This window comes from Carlito syrichta, unplaced genomic scaffold (assembly GCF_000164805.1).
Source record: "Carlito syrichta isolate Samal-C Ts95f unplaced genomic scaffold, Tarsius_syrichta-2.0.1 Scaffold314772, whole genome shotgun sequence".
Taxonomy (NCBI): Eukaryota; Metazoa; Chordata; class Mammalia; order Primates; family Tarsiidae; genus Carlito; species Carlito syrichta.
Window position 1 is genome coordinate 450,436 of NW_007258868.1, and position 16,783 is coordinate 467,218.

General features: G+C 37.8%; 1 protein-coding gene across 1 annotated transcript in view; it reads right to left on the reverse strand.

Moving 5' to 3' along the window:
* Positions 1 to 16,783, reverse strand: part of GUCY2C (guanylate cyclase 2C) — an 80,438-nt gene that overhangs the window by 6,549 nt on the left and 57,106 nt on the right. Inside the window, exons 20-24 of the mRNA XM_008071877.1 lie at positions 10,784 to 10,875; positions 8,232 to 8,390; positions 4,473 to 4,665; positions 2,942 to 3,116; positions 214 to 312 (exon numbers count right to left, since the gene is read on the reverse strand). Coding sequence (XP_008070068.1) covers positions 214 to 312; positions 2,942 to 3,116; positions 4,473 to 4,665; positions 8,232 to 8,390; positions 10,784 to 10,875 — 718 coding nt within the window. The remainder of the gene's footprint in view (positions 1 to 213; positions 313 to 2,941; positions 3,117 to 4,472; positions 4,666 to 8,231; positions 8,391 to 10,783; positions 10,876 to 16,783) is intronic.

Genomic DNA, 16,783 nt, shown 5'->3' on the forward strand with positions numbered 1-16,783 from the left:
AAATGGGAAGGATAAAATAATTATCAGCAAACAACAATAAAAGGAAATGTAGCAAAAGCTGGATTGACACAGGCTTGTGTTTGGCCAAAGTGAAGACTCCTACATTTCACTGGTACTTTGTATCACCTTATTGTGCCTCTTATCTTACAGTTGCCCTCTGCTGGAAGACAGAATCTTTGCTGGGGAAAAAAAAAAAAAAATCTCCCTTCTTACGGAGGCCAGTGGATTCCATCCTAGAGGCTGTGTTGACGGTATCTCCAAATAGGCAATAACGGGGCATCTTGATTCCCACAACTCCAGCAGCACAGGGACCTGAAACGAAGAACAGACAGGAAGTAGAGGCAATGGAATTTGCAGAGTGGAGTGATATGGGTAGGCAGAGTCACAATGCTGAATATTCATGGAGAAGTGGCTTTAGAGGTGAAGTGTAAGCTGGGACTTTTGCTTTAATTAATTAATTTGAGTCGAGTCTCACTCTGTCACCCAGGCCGGAGTGCAGTGGCATGCTCATGACCACCACAGCCTCGACCAGCTAGGCTCAGGTGATCCTTCTGCCTTAGCTTTCCAAGTAGCTAGAACTACAGGCACGTGCCACCACTCCTGGCTAATTTTTTTTTTAAATTTATTGTAGAGATGAGGTCTCAACGTGTTCCTTAGGCTGGTCTCAAACCCTTGAGCTCAGGCAGTCCTCTCGCCTCCACCTCCCAAGGTGTGAACCACCGCACCCAGATGACTTTTACTTTAAATGGATGCACCCAACAAAGCATGCTTCCAGAAAGTATTTTTCTCTAGCAAAGAAAGAACATTTGCACAAAACAGGATGGCATCCAGAGATCCAGGTCACAAAGTTGGAAAGTCCTTCTTAATATTTAAATAAAAGGTTCTCAGGAAGGGTGAAAACAGTCCCACTGCTTGCCTTCTGTGACAAACCACACAACTGAGAACTTCGTACTGCTGGAGGGCACTGTAGACTTGAAGGTTCAACAGCCCAACCTTGTTTTATTTTTATTTTAGGGTGGCATTTCTGGGATTGATGGCATGATGAGGGAAGACCCAGAAGACAAGGTAGGTGAAGCCATAATCCTCCTTAAGGATTTCATGGATCATGTGAATGTAGCTGTATGGGAGAAGCCTATGGCACAAGGATGTCCTAATAAGCAGAACAAAAGCCAAGACAAGACTGTGCCCTGGAGGATACTTGGTAGGAAAGAAGGGTTGTTCAGTCAGGTATTTGCGTGGAATGACTGCATGCAAGGAATTAAAGATTTTAGAAGTTAAAGATTAACTCAGAAACTGCAAAACTGGGTTTTATGTAAAGGAAACTATTAATTTTCCAGTTGGCCTACTGGGTTTTGATCTATATGTCTCTTTATAGATTTACCCTGCCAATACTCTATGAAATTGAAAAAATAAAAATACTGAATCTTCCTCTGAGTCCTTAGCCCTTCACTGTCAGGTTTAATGCAAAACAAAACAAAAACCCAAAACAAAACACCAAAAAAAAAATCTTACAGAAAAGAATGCACAGTGGACCAGCTACTTGATCAAATCTCTGAGCTCCCAACTGTACGAGGTTGTGTGTTAGGACTGGTAGGTATATTTACAAGTGACTCAGTCCTTACTTCAAAAACCAAAATGACAAAGCTGGGAAGGGCAGGTTAGTGAAAAAAAATCCCTGCATATATTATATCTTTTTCTCAATTATCAATGTTTAACTTTGCAACTTTTCAATGTATTTGACCTAAGTCTTTTCTAGCAATGGAACAATGACAAGAAATTATAGAGATATAATTTAACTCAAGGAAAACCTGTCCAACAATTATATCTCTTTAATAGTGGAGTGAGTTGGCTTGAGAAGCAGTGAGTTTGGGGGGAATTTTAGGATTATTCTAAAAGTAGCTATATTACTACTTATCTTGGAACCTGTAAAGACAATTTATGTCCTGCAAAGGATTAATCTGATGACTCCTGGGATCTTCTTCAAGTATGTTTTTCTGTAACACCTGTAACTCATCTTCTCAAATCTCTATGTTCAAGGTTATTAAATTAAACTAAATTTGTCCTGAGACTGCCTTGTATGTACAAGTCCCTACATAACAAACTACAGTCTAGTTTGGTACATAAACACACTAAAAGCCTAACTTAGGAGTATACTTTTGTAACAAATAACTGAGTCTCAGCCAATCACAGTAGTTGAGCTTCAGTCAATCACTGGCTGCCAACTGATCAGACTATGCCCAAATAAGGCAAACACGGAGCTGTAACCAATCAAGCTGTTTTTGTACTTCATGTCTGTTTTCTGTCTATAAATATTGCCTGCCCACATTGCTCAGTGGAGTTCTCTGAATCTCTTCTGGTTTTAAGGGCTGCCAGATTTGCAAATCATTCTTTGCTCAATTAAACTATTTTCAATTTACTTTTTCTAAAGGTTTTTTTTTTAAACAAGGCTATGTAACTTTCATGATTTTTGAAGCGGCCCAAATACTTTCTGTACCACTGCAATGGGGGTGGGAGTAAAATATTAAAGGGATTTGACCAGCTATTTTTCCCCCCTGTTGATGATCTAATCCACTTCAGGTAGTACAATATTTTAGTGGAAAGACATACAGAAGTTGGGGGTGGGGAGAGAAAGGAAATGGGGAGGAGATAAATGAAACCATAGCTATGGTGACTTAGGAAGTCAGAACTTTTTGTTTTGGGATATAGTTGGTATTTATCATTCCTAGAGTCAAAGGTGCTATCAAAGGTGTTGGTCATAGACTTCTCTAGAGCCTGGGTCTCAGTATGTCAGGATGTGTAGTGGGACCCCACATTTGGCATACAGGATTCAAGAGTAAACCTCATATGAAATCAATTACATGAAGATCCTTTATCCTTTCTTGATTTAGTTGGTGCACAGTGGACATATGGTTCTCATTTGCTATGATACACAAAACCATACCAGAGTGAACTCCAATGCGAATCCATATTGGGAGGCCGGGAAGATGCTCCAGTTCAAAGGTGCCCATGAAGCTGAGGATTTCCAAAGCCATCTTGGCAATGTCTATTGCATGTCGATTGCCATTTCTCTTAGGCAAACCACTAGCCACCATGTAAGCATCACCAATGGTTTCTACCTGTGGAAATAATTTCTTATCAGTAGCTCTGCTCCTTTGAAAGGCACAGAAATTAAGCAGAGGTAGTTAATCACATATCAAACACAAAAATGGTTTTTTAGGAACACCATATGAATATAGTCTTTCATACTTTTTCTAGGGCCAGCTCAAGACCACTTCTATGTACTTTCTTTCTTTTTGAGTTGGAGTCTCACTCTGTCACCCAGACTGGAGTGCAGTGGCCACTCCCGGCCACCGCAGCCTCAACCTGCTGGGCTCTGGTGATCCTTCTGCCTCAGCCTTCCAAGTAGTAGCTGGAATTACAGGCACGCGCTACACGCCTGGCTAATTTTTTTGATTTATTGTAGAGATGAGGTCTCGCCAAGTTGCCTAGGCGGGTCTCGACCCTGCGGGCTCAGGCAGTCCACTCACCTCAGCCTCCCAAAGCGTGGGATTACAGGCTGAGCCACCGAGCCCGGCTTAGTTAAATTGGATAATAAATCAGCTATAAAGGATTTTAACCTTTTATAAGTACTTGATAATTATATAAATTATCCAGATGTGGTGACAATTCTATAGATGTTTAAATAATCTGAATGGCTTTATGTAATTTTAGGAATTCTTTGAATTATCAAAAAAGTTATCTTTAGTACTTATTATTTTTTACATACTATTTGACAAGATGTAATTGTAAGTTCCTCCAAGACATAATAGACATTGTAGTATGGTGTTCTAATTAATATTAGAATTTTATCTGCATCATTTGCAATCAGCCTAAACATTGCCCATGTTTTGGAAGTGACTTGAGAGTAATTTCTATAGATTTAACATCCAAAATTCATTTCTGCTGAACTTCATGTTGTTTCTTTTGTGCTATATTTTTTTTTTTTTAATGAGTTGGAGTTTCACTCCATTGCCCAGGCTGGAGTGCAGTGGCATGCTCACGGCCACCCCAGTGTCGGCCTGCTGGGCTCCGGTGATCCTTCCACCTCAGCCTTCCAAGTAGCTGGAACTACACGTGCGTGCTACCACGTGCGGTTAATTTTTTTAAAAAAGTTTATTTCAGAGATGATGTTTTGCCAAGTTGCCCGGGCTGGTCTTGAACCCACGGGCTCAGGCAATCGACTCACTTTGGCCTCCCAAAGTGCTGGGATTACTGGCTGAGCCACTGAGCCCGGTCATACTGCTTCTTAAAGTTAAATGATAATTTTGACCTCTGATCCTTTTGATTCTTCCATTTCTTACTTTTAACTTGGATTCAGCCACAATTTCATTACATGTTAAATTAGAGAGGATAAGAGTAATAACAGGAGCTAATTTGGGCTCTGATGACCTTGGGTTGTACAATTGTTTCAGCCTGTTAGGTGACAAGGTTACCTTATATACGTCATGATGATCAACAATGTGGTCAAAACTCTTATAGATGTCATTAAGCATGTCCACCACTTCCATGGGGGTACTGTACTTGCAGATAGTAGTGAAACCTACAATGTCACTGAAGTAGATTGTAACTTCCTCATACAGTTCTGGCTCCACAATGCCTTTCTCCTTCAGAGACTTTACTACCAGCCTGGATGAGGAAGGAAAAAAAATGCCTTCAATTTCAGCACATATTTCCTTGTCTTACATAAATCTTTCAGATAGTAGTGATTGTCAACCAGGAATTCTAGATTTTGGGATTTCCAGTGAATTGAGTGGCTGGGAAGCAAAGATAGGTTGCATACTGTGCCATACATATACACATATAATACATATGTGAACACAGATGAATATAAGCATATTTAGATTCATATTAACTTAGTATTTGATTATTGACCCTAATACACATACACAGGTAACCTTGGTATCTACATAACCCTAATATAGACTATAGTTGCCCACGTTTTGCCTCTCTATTTATACTCAACTTTTTACAGATATAGCTCTATATGCAGAAGCTTAAAAGAAGAGTGTGTTATTATTTGAATCACCATAGCTATCATATCTGACTTTCTCATCAAAGTTGATAGTTTTATTTCCCTGGCACATTTGACGTGGCATTGGTTAAAATCACTGTGAAGAAATAATGCATTTAAAATTGATTTTGATATATCCTGAACCAGAACTTAAAATTGATTCCGAACTAGAGTTTAAAATTGATTTTGATATATTCTGAATCAGAATTTACTTGATAAATTTTCAGCCAGATTTGTGTCCTTTAAGAAGCAAAGTCAGTCTTCATGTAAACAAGTTAAAATTATGCTAAAACTGCAGAAGTCAAATAGAAGCAACTTGGAAGATCATTGCTGAAGCGCTGTAAGGAGCAGCATAGCAGACTGAGGACTAAGAGAAAAGAACCACAAGAAGGAACACCATACTTCTTTGGGTGCCAAATTGCCTCTTCACTGAGAAAGGAAGTGGGGGCTGACATAAAGCTATCCATGCCTTTGGGATCACTTTGCAGTGAGTGGCCTTGAGTATGAAACCACTTGAATCAGAACCTGGAATCTGGGAGGTGCCTAAGAGGTTGCTGAAAATAAATCCTGTATTTTTCCAAACGAGAAAGCTGGGGCTTCAGGAAATACAAATTCTGTAAGGCCCCACACAGTCCATTAAGGACAGAACTGGGACTACAACCCAGCAACATTCCACCCTTTAGTCTTTTTATTTGCTCTACACTTCCTCCACAACCCAGGTTTCGAGTATTTAGGGAGATGGGGAGGATCTGGAGGCGTGCTGAGTGTGGCAAAGGAAGAATGCACAGGGCTTCCTGGAAAGCAACCAACCAGTCAGCCACGGATCTGTAACACTCAATTGGAGAACCTCCAGAGCATCATGGGAGGTATTTCTAATTGATGTAGTGACAAAACTTGGGGCCTCTGAAAAAGCATTCCTTGGGTGTGGCTTGTTAAGTTCGCAGAAGCAAATCTGGGTTGGATGTCTAGTACAAAATGTGGAGTATTTTGAAGGCTAGACAGACGTGGTGACTAAATTGGATATTCTGCTATTTTGCCATTCATCTCACTGCTTGTATCTGAAAAGTCACATGAGCTTGGAAAATAGTGTGTTATCCAGAAAGAGAAATTAATGTTGGCAGATAAATGAAGGAAGGGATGGGACTTAACAGGATGTCTTAATAACAGTTTGTTGTTGACATCAACAGAATTATTATACAGAGTAGATGTCTTAGAATGGCTTCCCACAAGAAGAAAAAAACTTCTATTTTAATCTGTTTCACAACCCCAAAGAGGTAGTGTTCAAATGTGTTTAAGTGGTATCTGGTTCCTACATGCAGTCTTAGTCTTGTTTGTCCCTTTGCAATAAATATTTCTTTTTTATTTTTCTAGTTATTGCTCATGCATGTTTGAGTTTTGTTTTTCAAATATAAAAAATGTTTACATAAATAATCAAAGTGAGTTGTGCTACAGTCATGGTCTATTGTACCTCTTGAAGAGGTTTGTGTTATATAACCTTTGGCAATCTAATAAAAACATCTACCATCTAGTGGTCAAAGTGGTATTTTCCTGAGCCGAGGCTAGAAAAAACGTTGAGGTGGTGAGCTGGTTCTTTCAAGCCATTGAATGACATGATTGGTTAAAAACACGATGAAACTCTGGAATACAACCAGATAACCAGGGTATTGTTTTTGTTACAACTTGGCACTAAAGATCAGGCAAGGAATTATGTATTGCCTAATAAAACTTCATGGCGCTTTGACAGAAATTGCTACTCCTTGAAGTGAATGGGAAGAGTTCCAGCCTATTCCCAGGGCCCTATTGCCAACCTATTCCCAGGTGCCCTGAGGGCGCGTGGGTTCTGCGTTAGGCTCTCTTCAGGCCCAGATGACTGAAGAGAGGAGCACAAGTGTCATGCCCGACTCTTGGCTCAGGGTTGTCGAAGACAAACTGTTTCTATATTTGAAAAACAGCTCATATGATCTCAAAATCTTTCCTTTACTCACGTAAAGCTGATATGCTAAATAAAGCAAGGGTTCAAAATAAAATAATAATACAAGCAATATACAAAAGTCATTGTTGTCTGCATAATAATAAGCAATATGGATATTTCAGTCACTGTGCTGGGTACCCTTATATCCTGTACATTATCTCAAGGAATTAGTAAAGCCACTCTGGAAGACAGATGGGGAACTGAGACTTTGGAGCATTCAGGCCCAAGATTGTGCATCAGTAGTAGATGGTGAACCATGCTTTGAAGTTAGGCCTAGCTGATCTCAATTTCCACAATTTTATCCAAATCTGGACTGCCTAGTTTATACTTAATCCATTGATACAGTTTGTTACACTTTAATGAAAAGAAAACATTACCTCTCACTTGTGCACATTTGTGAATGGAACCTATCTCCCAGCTCTTTACATTTTAGTTTCTGGCTCGTCACACTTTAAAAATTTTAACCTGTTTGGAGATTTCAGTCTTACTTCATCTCTCTTTCATCATGGCTGTAATATCGCTTCACCAAATGGTGGTCAGCTCATAGATGCCTCTATAGTGAGACATCTAATGCATTTCCCCTACCTCTTCCAACAAGATGGCTTCTGCTTCTTGTAACTTGGCTTCTAGTTATGGTGAAAAGAGGTTAACAAAGAAACTACCACTTACTTCCTGAAAATGTCTTGTAGCTCTTATATTCTGCAGGAAAACTTGAATTTCATTTTGAGACTAAAGAAAGACAGCAAGGCAAAGAGGTATTGGAACACAACTTGGTCCACTGAATTCCACAGTTCCATGCTCCTTCCCTGGTACCACACAACTGTTTGAAAATAACCTCTCTTCTAGGCATTGAGGCTTCTAAATACCTGCTTCTAGGTTTTACCCGTCTTCTTCTGTAACCTGCCCCTCTGCACAAGGTTATGAGACACCACTTGCCAATTGTGCTTGAACTATCTCCCCCATGCTGTGATCTGCCTCCCAGTTTTCATGCAGGTGACTGGACTTTCAGAAGTTTGAGATTTTGAGGTCAGTCAGGTTTGTTAGAGGAGATTATGGGCTCTGGCTGTTGAAAAATGTGCAAAAGAAAACAACCTTGTATAGACACAAAGAAAAACAATACTAGAAGGATAAGCTGAAGGTTTCAGGCTCAAGCTGTGCAGCATGGCTGTGGAATTATGGGAACCACATCAGCAGGAGGACTTGCCTTACCTCGGGAGCAACATAAAGTTAAGTCTGTCAGCTCTGTCCCTTTCTGCCTTGTACAGCTGTGTCCTTTCCTCAACCAGATGTTCCAGGTTTCGAGAATATAGCTGTAGACGTCGGATCAAAGTATCCATATAGCTTTCATTCTTTTGGTCATGAAAAAGGCTGTAGGTAGTAACAGATAAAGAGCTTGTATACATTACTAAGGAAACACAAACATCCAGTAAAACAATGGACAAACATGATGAACAGGTAATTAAACCAAAAAATAAATAAATAAAAAGGGCTAATGAACACAACAAAATAGTTTATCCTCAGGTGAAATCAAAGACAGAGAAATAAAAATAGGATCAAAAAAAGAAGAACAAATGTTAGAATGATGGTACTCAATGTAGAAGAAGGAAATATATACATATATATCTCTTTCTGGAGATCAGTCTAGTAAGATGTGTCACAAGCTTTAAGAATGTGTATGCCTATCACTCATTGACTCTACTTCTAAGAATTCTCTTAAGGAAACAATCACAAACATGTTTAGAGTTAACAACAGTGAAAGTCACAGCATTCCTTACAACGGCAAACATTTGAAAATAACCTAAATGCTATGGGACAATGAAATATGAATGTCTCATAAAATAAAAATTAGAATAAATACACAGAAATTACACTAGTTATATACACTAAAGTATTAGGTGAAAAAAGTCAGGTTATAAAACAGCAACAATTATAATCACAGTTTTACTTTTGGAAGATTGGTAGTCATCTGTCAGAAAGCAAGTAATGTTATTACTTTCTTGCTTGTGTATTCATGTGTTCTAAAGTGTTAATAATAAACAATTTGCAATAAAGGAAAATCTTTTTAAAGACGATAAATAGAATTGTAAAAGAAGGACCAAGGAAAGCAAAGCCGAGCTCTGTATTATCTCTTCAGAACAGAGAATCAGGGTCTTAAAGCCTAAGGAGACTTAGATGAGATGCCAGCTTTGTGTGACACTGGGAAGTATGAAAAAGCCTTGGTGCAGAGGTCAGGGAGGAGACACAAAGAGTTCTTGTAGCATTGTGAGGAACAGAGATAATGTATGATACGTAACATATAAGGCACAATTAAAGGGGCTGAATAAATCACAGCCATGTCATTATCACAGCAATAACAATTATGGATACCACTTCTACTCCCAGGAGATGGCCTACATAGAATCCTCAAGGATGGGGGGTGTTTCTTAAAAATCCAGTACAAATCTGAGTCCTGCCTCAGACTTTTGTGACCCAAAATTGCTAGGCTTGGGATTAAAAAACAGAATTTTTAAACAAGCTCCACAGGATATTTTTACTTCAAACCACCAGTGTAGACTCTAGGTGGGCAGAAGGGATAGGGGAGCAGGTGTAAGGGATGAAGACAGATGATCTTACCCCATGATTAATGGATTCAATTAAAACAGCTTTCTCAGCCTTGACTGCATATTTTAATCACCTGGGGAGCTATTAAAACTTTTGATACCAGCCTGTACCCCAGTCCAATTATATCAGACTCTCTAGGGTAGAACCCCAGTATCAGTATTTAAAAAAATCCCTCAGCTAATTCTAATGTGTAGCCAAGTTTGAGAGCTAACATATTAAAGCCTAAATATCTAAGAGCCAGTTTCTTCATGAGTTTACATCTCATAGGTCACACATACAATCTCATCTGATCTTAGTAACAGAACTATAAAGAAGGGAGAAAGGAGACAGAATTAAATCCTTTATTATTTCCTGTCCCAGTCCCACAACTGACAGCTTAGTTCTACCAATCAGTGACCATGCTTTCATTACCTTCACTGTACCTTATATCCATCCCTGGAATTTAGCCTCTTAGTTATCTGAATCTTTTGACCCAATGGGAACTATAGAAAGTTAGATCTGAAAGGAATCATAGAAAGCATCTCGTTTGATTCCATTTTTCCTAACAAGAAAATCGATATTCCCTGAGGGTAAGAGTTTTTCCCCATGCCCTACAGCAAACTATTATCAGAGACTTGTCTAGAAATTGGATTTCCTCTCTTAATTCGGTGCTGTTTTCCTCATTCTGTAGTATATTAACTGAAAACATGGGATAGCTAGAACCCAATCTTACTGAGTAATTGTGTGCTTTTTTTCCCCCACCCTGATTATAATCTGTCTCATGACACAAGTCTTAAGTAGCTAGGGCCAAACTGGTGATTTTAAGACCTTCAGAAACGTGCTGATCTTAAGAACTGTCTAGGGACCAGTGTTACACCTATAAATCTTAACTACCTGCAGAAGGATCTGAAAGCTATATTTCTAACAGAAAAATTTATAATCAGCCAAAATTTATTTTGTAATCAGAAAAGTTCTGAATTTGAATATTGAGCTTTTCAAGTGATTATTTCTGAGAAAATGGTCTTTTAGTCGCCATATCATCTTAATTTCATGAGACAGGTGTTAGTTGCAAACTGAGATTTTTCACTGGAATAAACATTTTCATTCTTAGGTGTTGCGGAATATGAACTATAATTGAAAACTCCAAAATTAGTGAATAAAAGAAAACAATTTAGCAATACCCAAATATCTTGGCCAGTGTACTCTCAATTTTTTTGAAATCTGGTCTCTTTTCTGGATCTTCCTCCCAACAGTTTTTTACAAGTAGATATACCTGGAAGAAAAAAAGGGGAAAATTAGTTAAGGGGATGGTATGTTCAATCAAGATGGAATTATATCTTATTTCCTTGATGGAAGTAATTAAGGCAGGAATAGTTTAAAAATATCTCCAACTCTGACAGTGAGGACAAGTTCTCAGCAGTTTCTGTCTCAGGCATCACCACCTGCGCCGCCTTACCCAGCCGTTCCCTTGGGTGAAATTAATGAAAATGTGTTACTAATTTGGATAAAGGTTGAGTTGATGGGGGAGGTATACTAAATGCTTTATGAGATTGTGCAGGGTTTATGTTGGAGAGGGCAAAAAATAGTTGTCTCAGTGAATATGAGGCAAGTGACTCCAAGTGAAAATAAAAGCTCAACCGCAACTAATGGTAGAATTGCCTAGAAAGCATTTATATAACTTCTTATGCCCAGGCCTCACCCAAAGAGATTCTGATATTACAGGCTTCAAAGTGCCCTTAATAGGGTTCCCAGATTTAGCAAATTAAAAACACAGGACATCCAGTGAAATTTGGATTGATAAACAATGAATAATTCATTAGTATGGTACACCCCACATAATATATGGGTAAATGGCAGTAGCTTTTTAAAAAATCCCAGGTGATTGTATTGCACAGTTGCAGTGGAGTGACATGGAGAAGGAATACAGAGAAAGAGGGAGGGAGACAGGAGAAAGCCCATGGAAGCCTCATCTGCTACCGCTTGTTTGAAGCTTTTGTTTGATCAAAAAGTGTGGTGAAAACCATACTTGTTTTTCACTCTGGCTAAAAACAGGATCATAAGGGATACTAAATGCAATCCCTGCTCCTGTACTTTACCTGAACAATCTTCTGAGAAAGGGCTAGGTATAGCCTGTGGTTGCCTAAGTTTTCCACTAGATGATGCTCTTGCCTTGGCAAGTCATCTGCTAACTACCTTAGAGGAGAATGAACAGAAACAACAAACAATTGAGTGGACACAGTGCTACAGAGTGAAATACCAGAGGCCTTCTGTCTGTATCCGTGGATTCTACATGCATGGATTCAACCAACTAGGGATGAAAAATATTTGAAAAAAAAACTGGATGATCGTGTCTGTACTGAACACAGACTTTTTTCCTCTTATTATTCCCTAAACAATGTAGTATAACAAACACTAACATAGCATTTACATTATATTAAGGATTATAAGTAACCTAGAGACAATTTAGAGTGTATGGGAGAATGTGTGTAGGTTATATACAAATAATATATCATTATATCAGAGACTTGGGCAGCTATGGATTTTGGTATCTGCAGGGGTTTCTCAAGCCAATGGCACTGGGTGCTTTCAGAGCATTGCTGAATAATCTAGTTTCAAGCCTATTGTAACTAGATACTTGACATGAAATCTTATTTTTCATTTCTAATTCCAGAACCACCCAACGACACAAGTAAATTGAGAATGATGATGCTTTAGTGAAAAAGGGTATAAGCATTCGAATATACTCAGGCCAGAAAGGATGATTTGAGAAGAGATATACTGATATGTGTGGAGGAATCCCAGATTTCAGGAAAGCAGGAAGAAAGGAAGGAATGAGAGGAGAAGGCAGGTATAGAAGCAGTTGCGTGTCAGAAGCTTGGGGCTACAATATGGCTTTAGTACTGAAAAAGAGAGGGGAGAGTTGAGGTAAAAATGGTCCACTAGTGCCCTGTAGAGTCAGGGCATGAAAGTCATCTGATGTTTTTTGTAAATTAAAAGAATCTCTCTCTCTTTTTGCCCTGCCAGGAACAAAAGGTATTTTTGTTTAAAGTCGATGAGTATCTAAAAAAGTTTTATTCACTATTTCTTAGATTATTAAAGCTGAGGGAAAACACTAAAAGAAAAAAATATAAATTTTTCACAGGTCTTAAAGGTCTTTTTGAGAGATTATTAAAAAGTTAAGCAAATGCAGAGAGAAAAGCTCTATTTCCTTCAGAGGAAAGGCAAAATAAGTGTGAAAGTATGTCTTTATTTTTTTCTAGATGTTGACATATTTCTTTTTAAATCAATAGATAATATTTATAAGTACAATAACTATATTCTATGCACATCTTGTTCACTTAGCTCATAAAATTTGAAAATGATCTCTGTCTGCCATAGCTAGTGCCTGCATTTACCACTGGAGGGCCTGAAGAGAGGTCTGTCCTGCCCAGTTTCACCATCTCAGTGCCCAACATACCACCTGGGGGCCTGGGGATCACCTAACCCAGGTCACCACTGTTGGCACCCGAGTCCCCATCTGGGGAACTGAGGGCAGGCCCAGACAACCTGCCACTACCACCACAGCTGGCACTCACCAGCATGCCTCACTTGTGAGACTGTAGATTGGCTTGTCCAGCTATTGCAGCTACTGCCAACACCAGCGCAAACCACTTGAAAACCAGAAGCTTGTCCCATCACTGCTACGACCATCACCAACGTCATGCCAGTTGCCCAAGGATCCAAGAACCCGCCTACCAGCTTGACTCACTACTGCCACTACCAACATCTGAGTAAACTTCCTGAAGCCCCAGGAATTGCCCCATCTAGACTCACTAATGTGAGCACCAGCATATTCTGCCCAGGAACCCAAGGACAGGCATGCTTGGCCTGCAGCTTCCACCATGGAGGCCTGAGGACTGGCTCACCTAGCATCCCCAACCCCAGAAAAAGCTTCACCACAACCTCCCGTAACAACCATACCCTAAGTCACTGAGGAAATAACAGACAATGCTGACACTGTTTAGAAATCATTTGGTGACTACACTACTGCACACATCCAGAATCAAATCCAAAGTGCCCCTACCCAACCAACAACATTAATACATCTTTAGGAAAAAGTCCTCCCATTCAAAGACAGGTTAAAAAAAATTGGAAGAAATAATTGTCACATAAGATGCACAGATGTCAACATAAAAACACAAGAAACATAAAAGAACAAGGAAATATGATATCTCTAAGATCACACAATAATTCTGCAGCAACAGATTCCAATGAAAAATAAATTTATGAAATTCTCAAAAAGGAATTTAAATAAAGAAGTTCAGTGAAATACAAGAGAATATAGAAAGACAATACAAAGACATCAGAAAAATAATTCAGGATAGGAATGAGAAATTTACCAAAGAAACAGATATCATAAAAAAAAAAAAAAAAACTCAAACAAATTCTGGAACTGAAGAATTAATGGAGTGAAATACAAAATACATTTGAAAGCACCAACAATAGACTAGATCAAGCAGAAGAAATAACTTCTGAACAATAAAGACAGATCTTTTGAAATAATCCAGTTAGACAAAAATAAAGGAAAAAAGAACAATAACAACAAAAGAATAAAACCTACATGACATATATAGGACCCCAAAAGTGACCAAATGTTCAAACTTTTGGTGTCCTAGAAGACAAAGAAAAAATGATGGAGATAAAAAACTTTTTAACAAAATAATAGCTGAAAATATCCAAAGTCTAGCAAGAGAGTTAGATACCTAGATCCCCAAATAGATACAATTCAAAAAGGCTTTCTCCACAGCACATTATAGTAAAATCGGAAAGCGCCAAAGACAAAGAGATAACTCTAAGAACAGTAAGAGAAGTGTCTGGTCACTTATAAGGGAACCCCCATCAGACTAACTGGATATCTCAGCAGAAACCTTATAGGTGAGAAGAGAAAGATGATATATTCACAGTGCTAAAAGATAAAGAAAACCTGTCAGTCAAGGATACCATATACAGCAAATTTATCCTTCATATATAAGGGGAAATAAAGTCTTTCCTAGACAAGTGAAAGCTGAGGGAATTCATCACCACTAGTCTGATCCAATAAGGAATGCTTAAGGTAGCCCTACTTCTAGAAGTGAAGGGATGATATGTACCATCATGAAAACAAATGAAAGTAAAAAAAAACAGTAGTAAAGCAAACACACAAAGAAGGAAGAGAAAGGTCTCAAATGTTATCACTATAAAAAACCACAAAACCGCAATAATTAACAAGAGAAAGAAAGGAGCAACGGATATACAAAACAACTAGATATCAATTAATAAAACAACAAGAATAAATCCTCACATAATAATAAACTTAAATGTAAATGAATTAAACTTTCCACTTAAAAGATATAAACTGGATAAATGGACAAAAAAATGACTCAACTATATGCTGCCTAGAGAAACTCATCTCACTTGTGAAGACATATATAGACTGAAAGTAAAGAAACGGGAAAGGTATTTTATACAAATGGAAACCAAAAATGAGCAGGAGTAGTTATGCTTATATCGGACAAAACAGAATTTAAATAAAAAACTGTAAAAAGACATACAGAAGGTCATTATATGTTGAAAAGGAATTGCTTCAACAAGATAATATAACAAATATGAATATATATACACCCAACATTGGAGCACCCAGATATCTAACATTAATATTAGATAAAGGGAGAGATAGACTCCAATCCAATAACGACTGGGGACGTCAGCACCTTACTCTCAGCATCAGACAGATTATCTAGACAGAAAACTTACAAATAAATATTGGGTTTAAACTGCACATTAGACCAAATGGACCTAACAGACGTTTACAGAACATTTCATCCAATAGCCAAATAAATTTTTCATCGGCACATGGAACATTTTCCAGGATAGACCATATATTCAGACAGAAACAAGTATCAACATATTTTTAAAAAGGGGAAATTCTATCATATATCTTCTCAGACTACAGTGAAATAAAACTAGAAATCAATGCCAAGAGAAACTCTGGAAACTATACCAATATATGTAAATTAAACAGCATGCTTCTGAATGACCATTGGATCAATGAAGAAATTAAGGAAGAAAAACAATTACTTGAAACAAATGAAAATCAAAATATAGCATACAAAAACCTATGGTTTACAGCAAAATTAGTGCTAAAAGTTCCTAAAAGGAACTCTTACACACTGTTAGTAGGAATGCAAATTAGTACGGCCACTATGGAAAACAGTATGAAGATTTATCAGATTTGGAGATCTGTTCGATGCCTACATTAAAAAAGCAGAAAGAACTTAAATAAATCATCTAGTGATGCATCTCAAGGAACTAGAAAAGCAAGAACAAACCAAGCCCCAAATTAGCAGAAGGAAAGAAATAATAAAGCTCAGAGTAGAACTAAAAAAATAGAGACTGAGAAAAAGAAAAGATCAATAAAAAAACTTCCTTTTAAAAAGATAAACAAAATTGATAAATCACTAGCTATAATAACAAAACGAGAGAGAGAGAGAAAGAGAGAGAGAGAGAGAGAGAGAGAGAGAGAGAGAGAGAGAGAGAGAAGACTCAAATAACAAAATAAGAGAAAAAGACATAGTGATAACACAGAAATACAAAAGATTATCAGAGACTATTGTGAACAACTACTAACAAACTGGAAAACCTAGAGGAAATGGATGAATTCCTGGACAAATACAACTACATAGATTGAATTAGGAAAGAATGGGGGGAAAAAAAAGGGGAAAGAATAGAAAACCTGAACAAACCAATAACAAGTAATAAAAATTCTTTCAATAAAGTTACTGCCAAATTCTACCAAATTTTCAAAGAAGAATGAACACAAATTTTTCTCAAACTATTCCAAAAAAATTAAAGAGAACTCATTCTACAAGGCCAGCATTATTCTGATATCAAAACCAGACAAAGACATAACAACAAAAAAGAAAACTATAGGCCAATATCCCTGATAAACATAGATAAAAAAATCTTCAACAAAATACTAGCAAACTGAACCCAACAGCATATCAAAAAGCTAAAACACCATGATTGAGTGAGATTTATTCCAGAGTATCCATATGCAAAAGAATGAAAATGGAATCCTATATCTCCTCATATATAAAAATAAACTCAAGATAAATTTAAGACTTAAGTATAAGACCCCAAAATGTAAAACTGCTAGAAGAAAG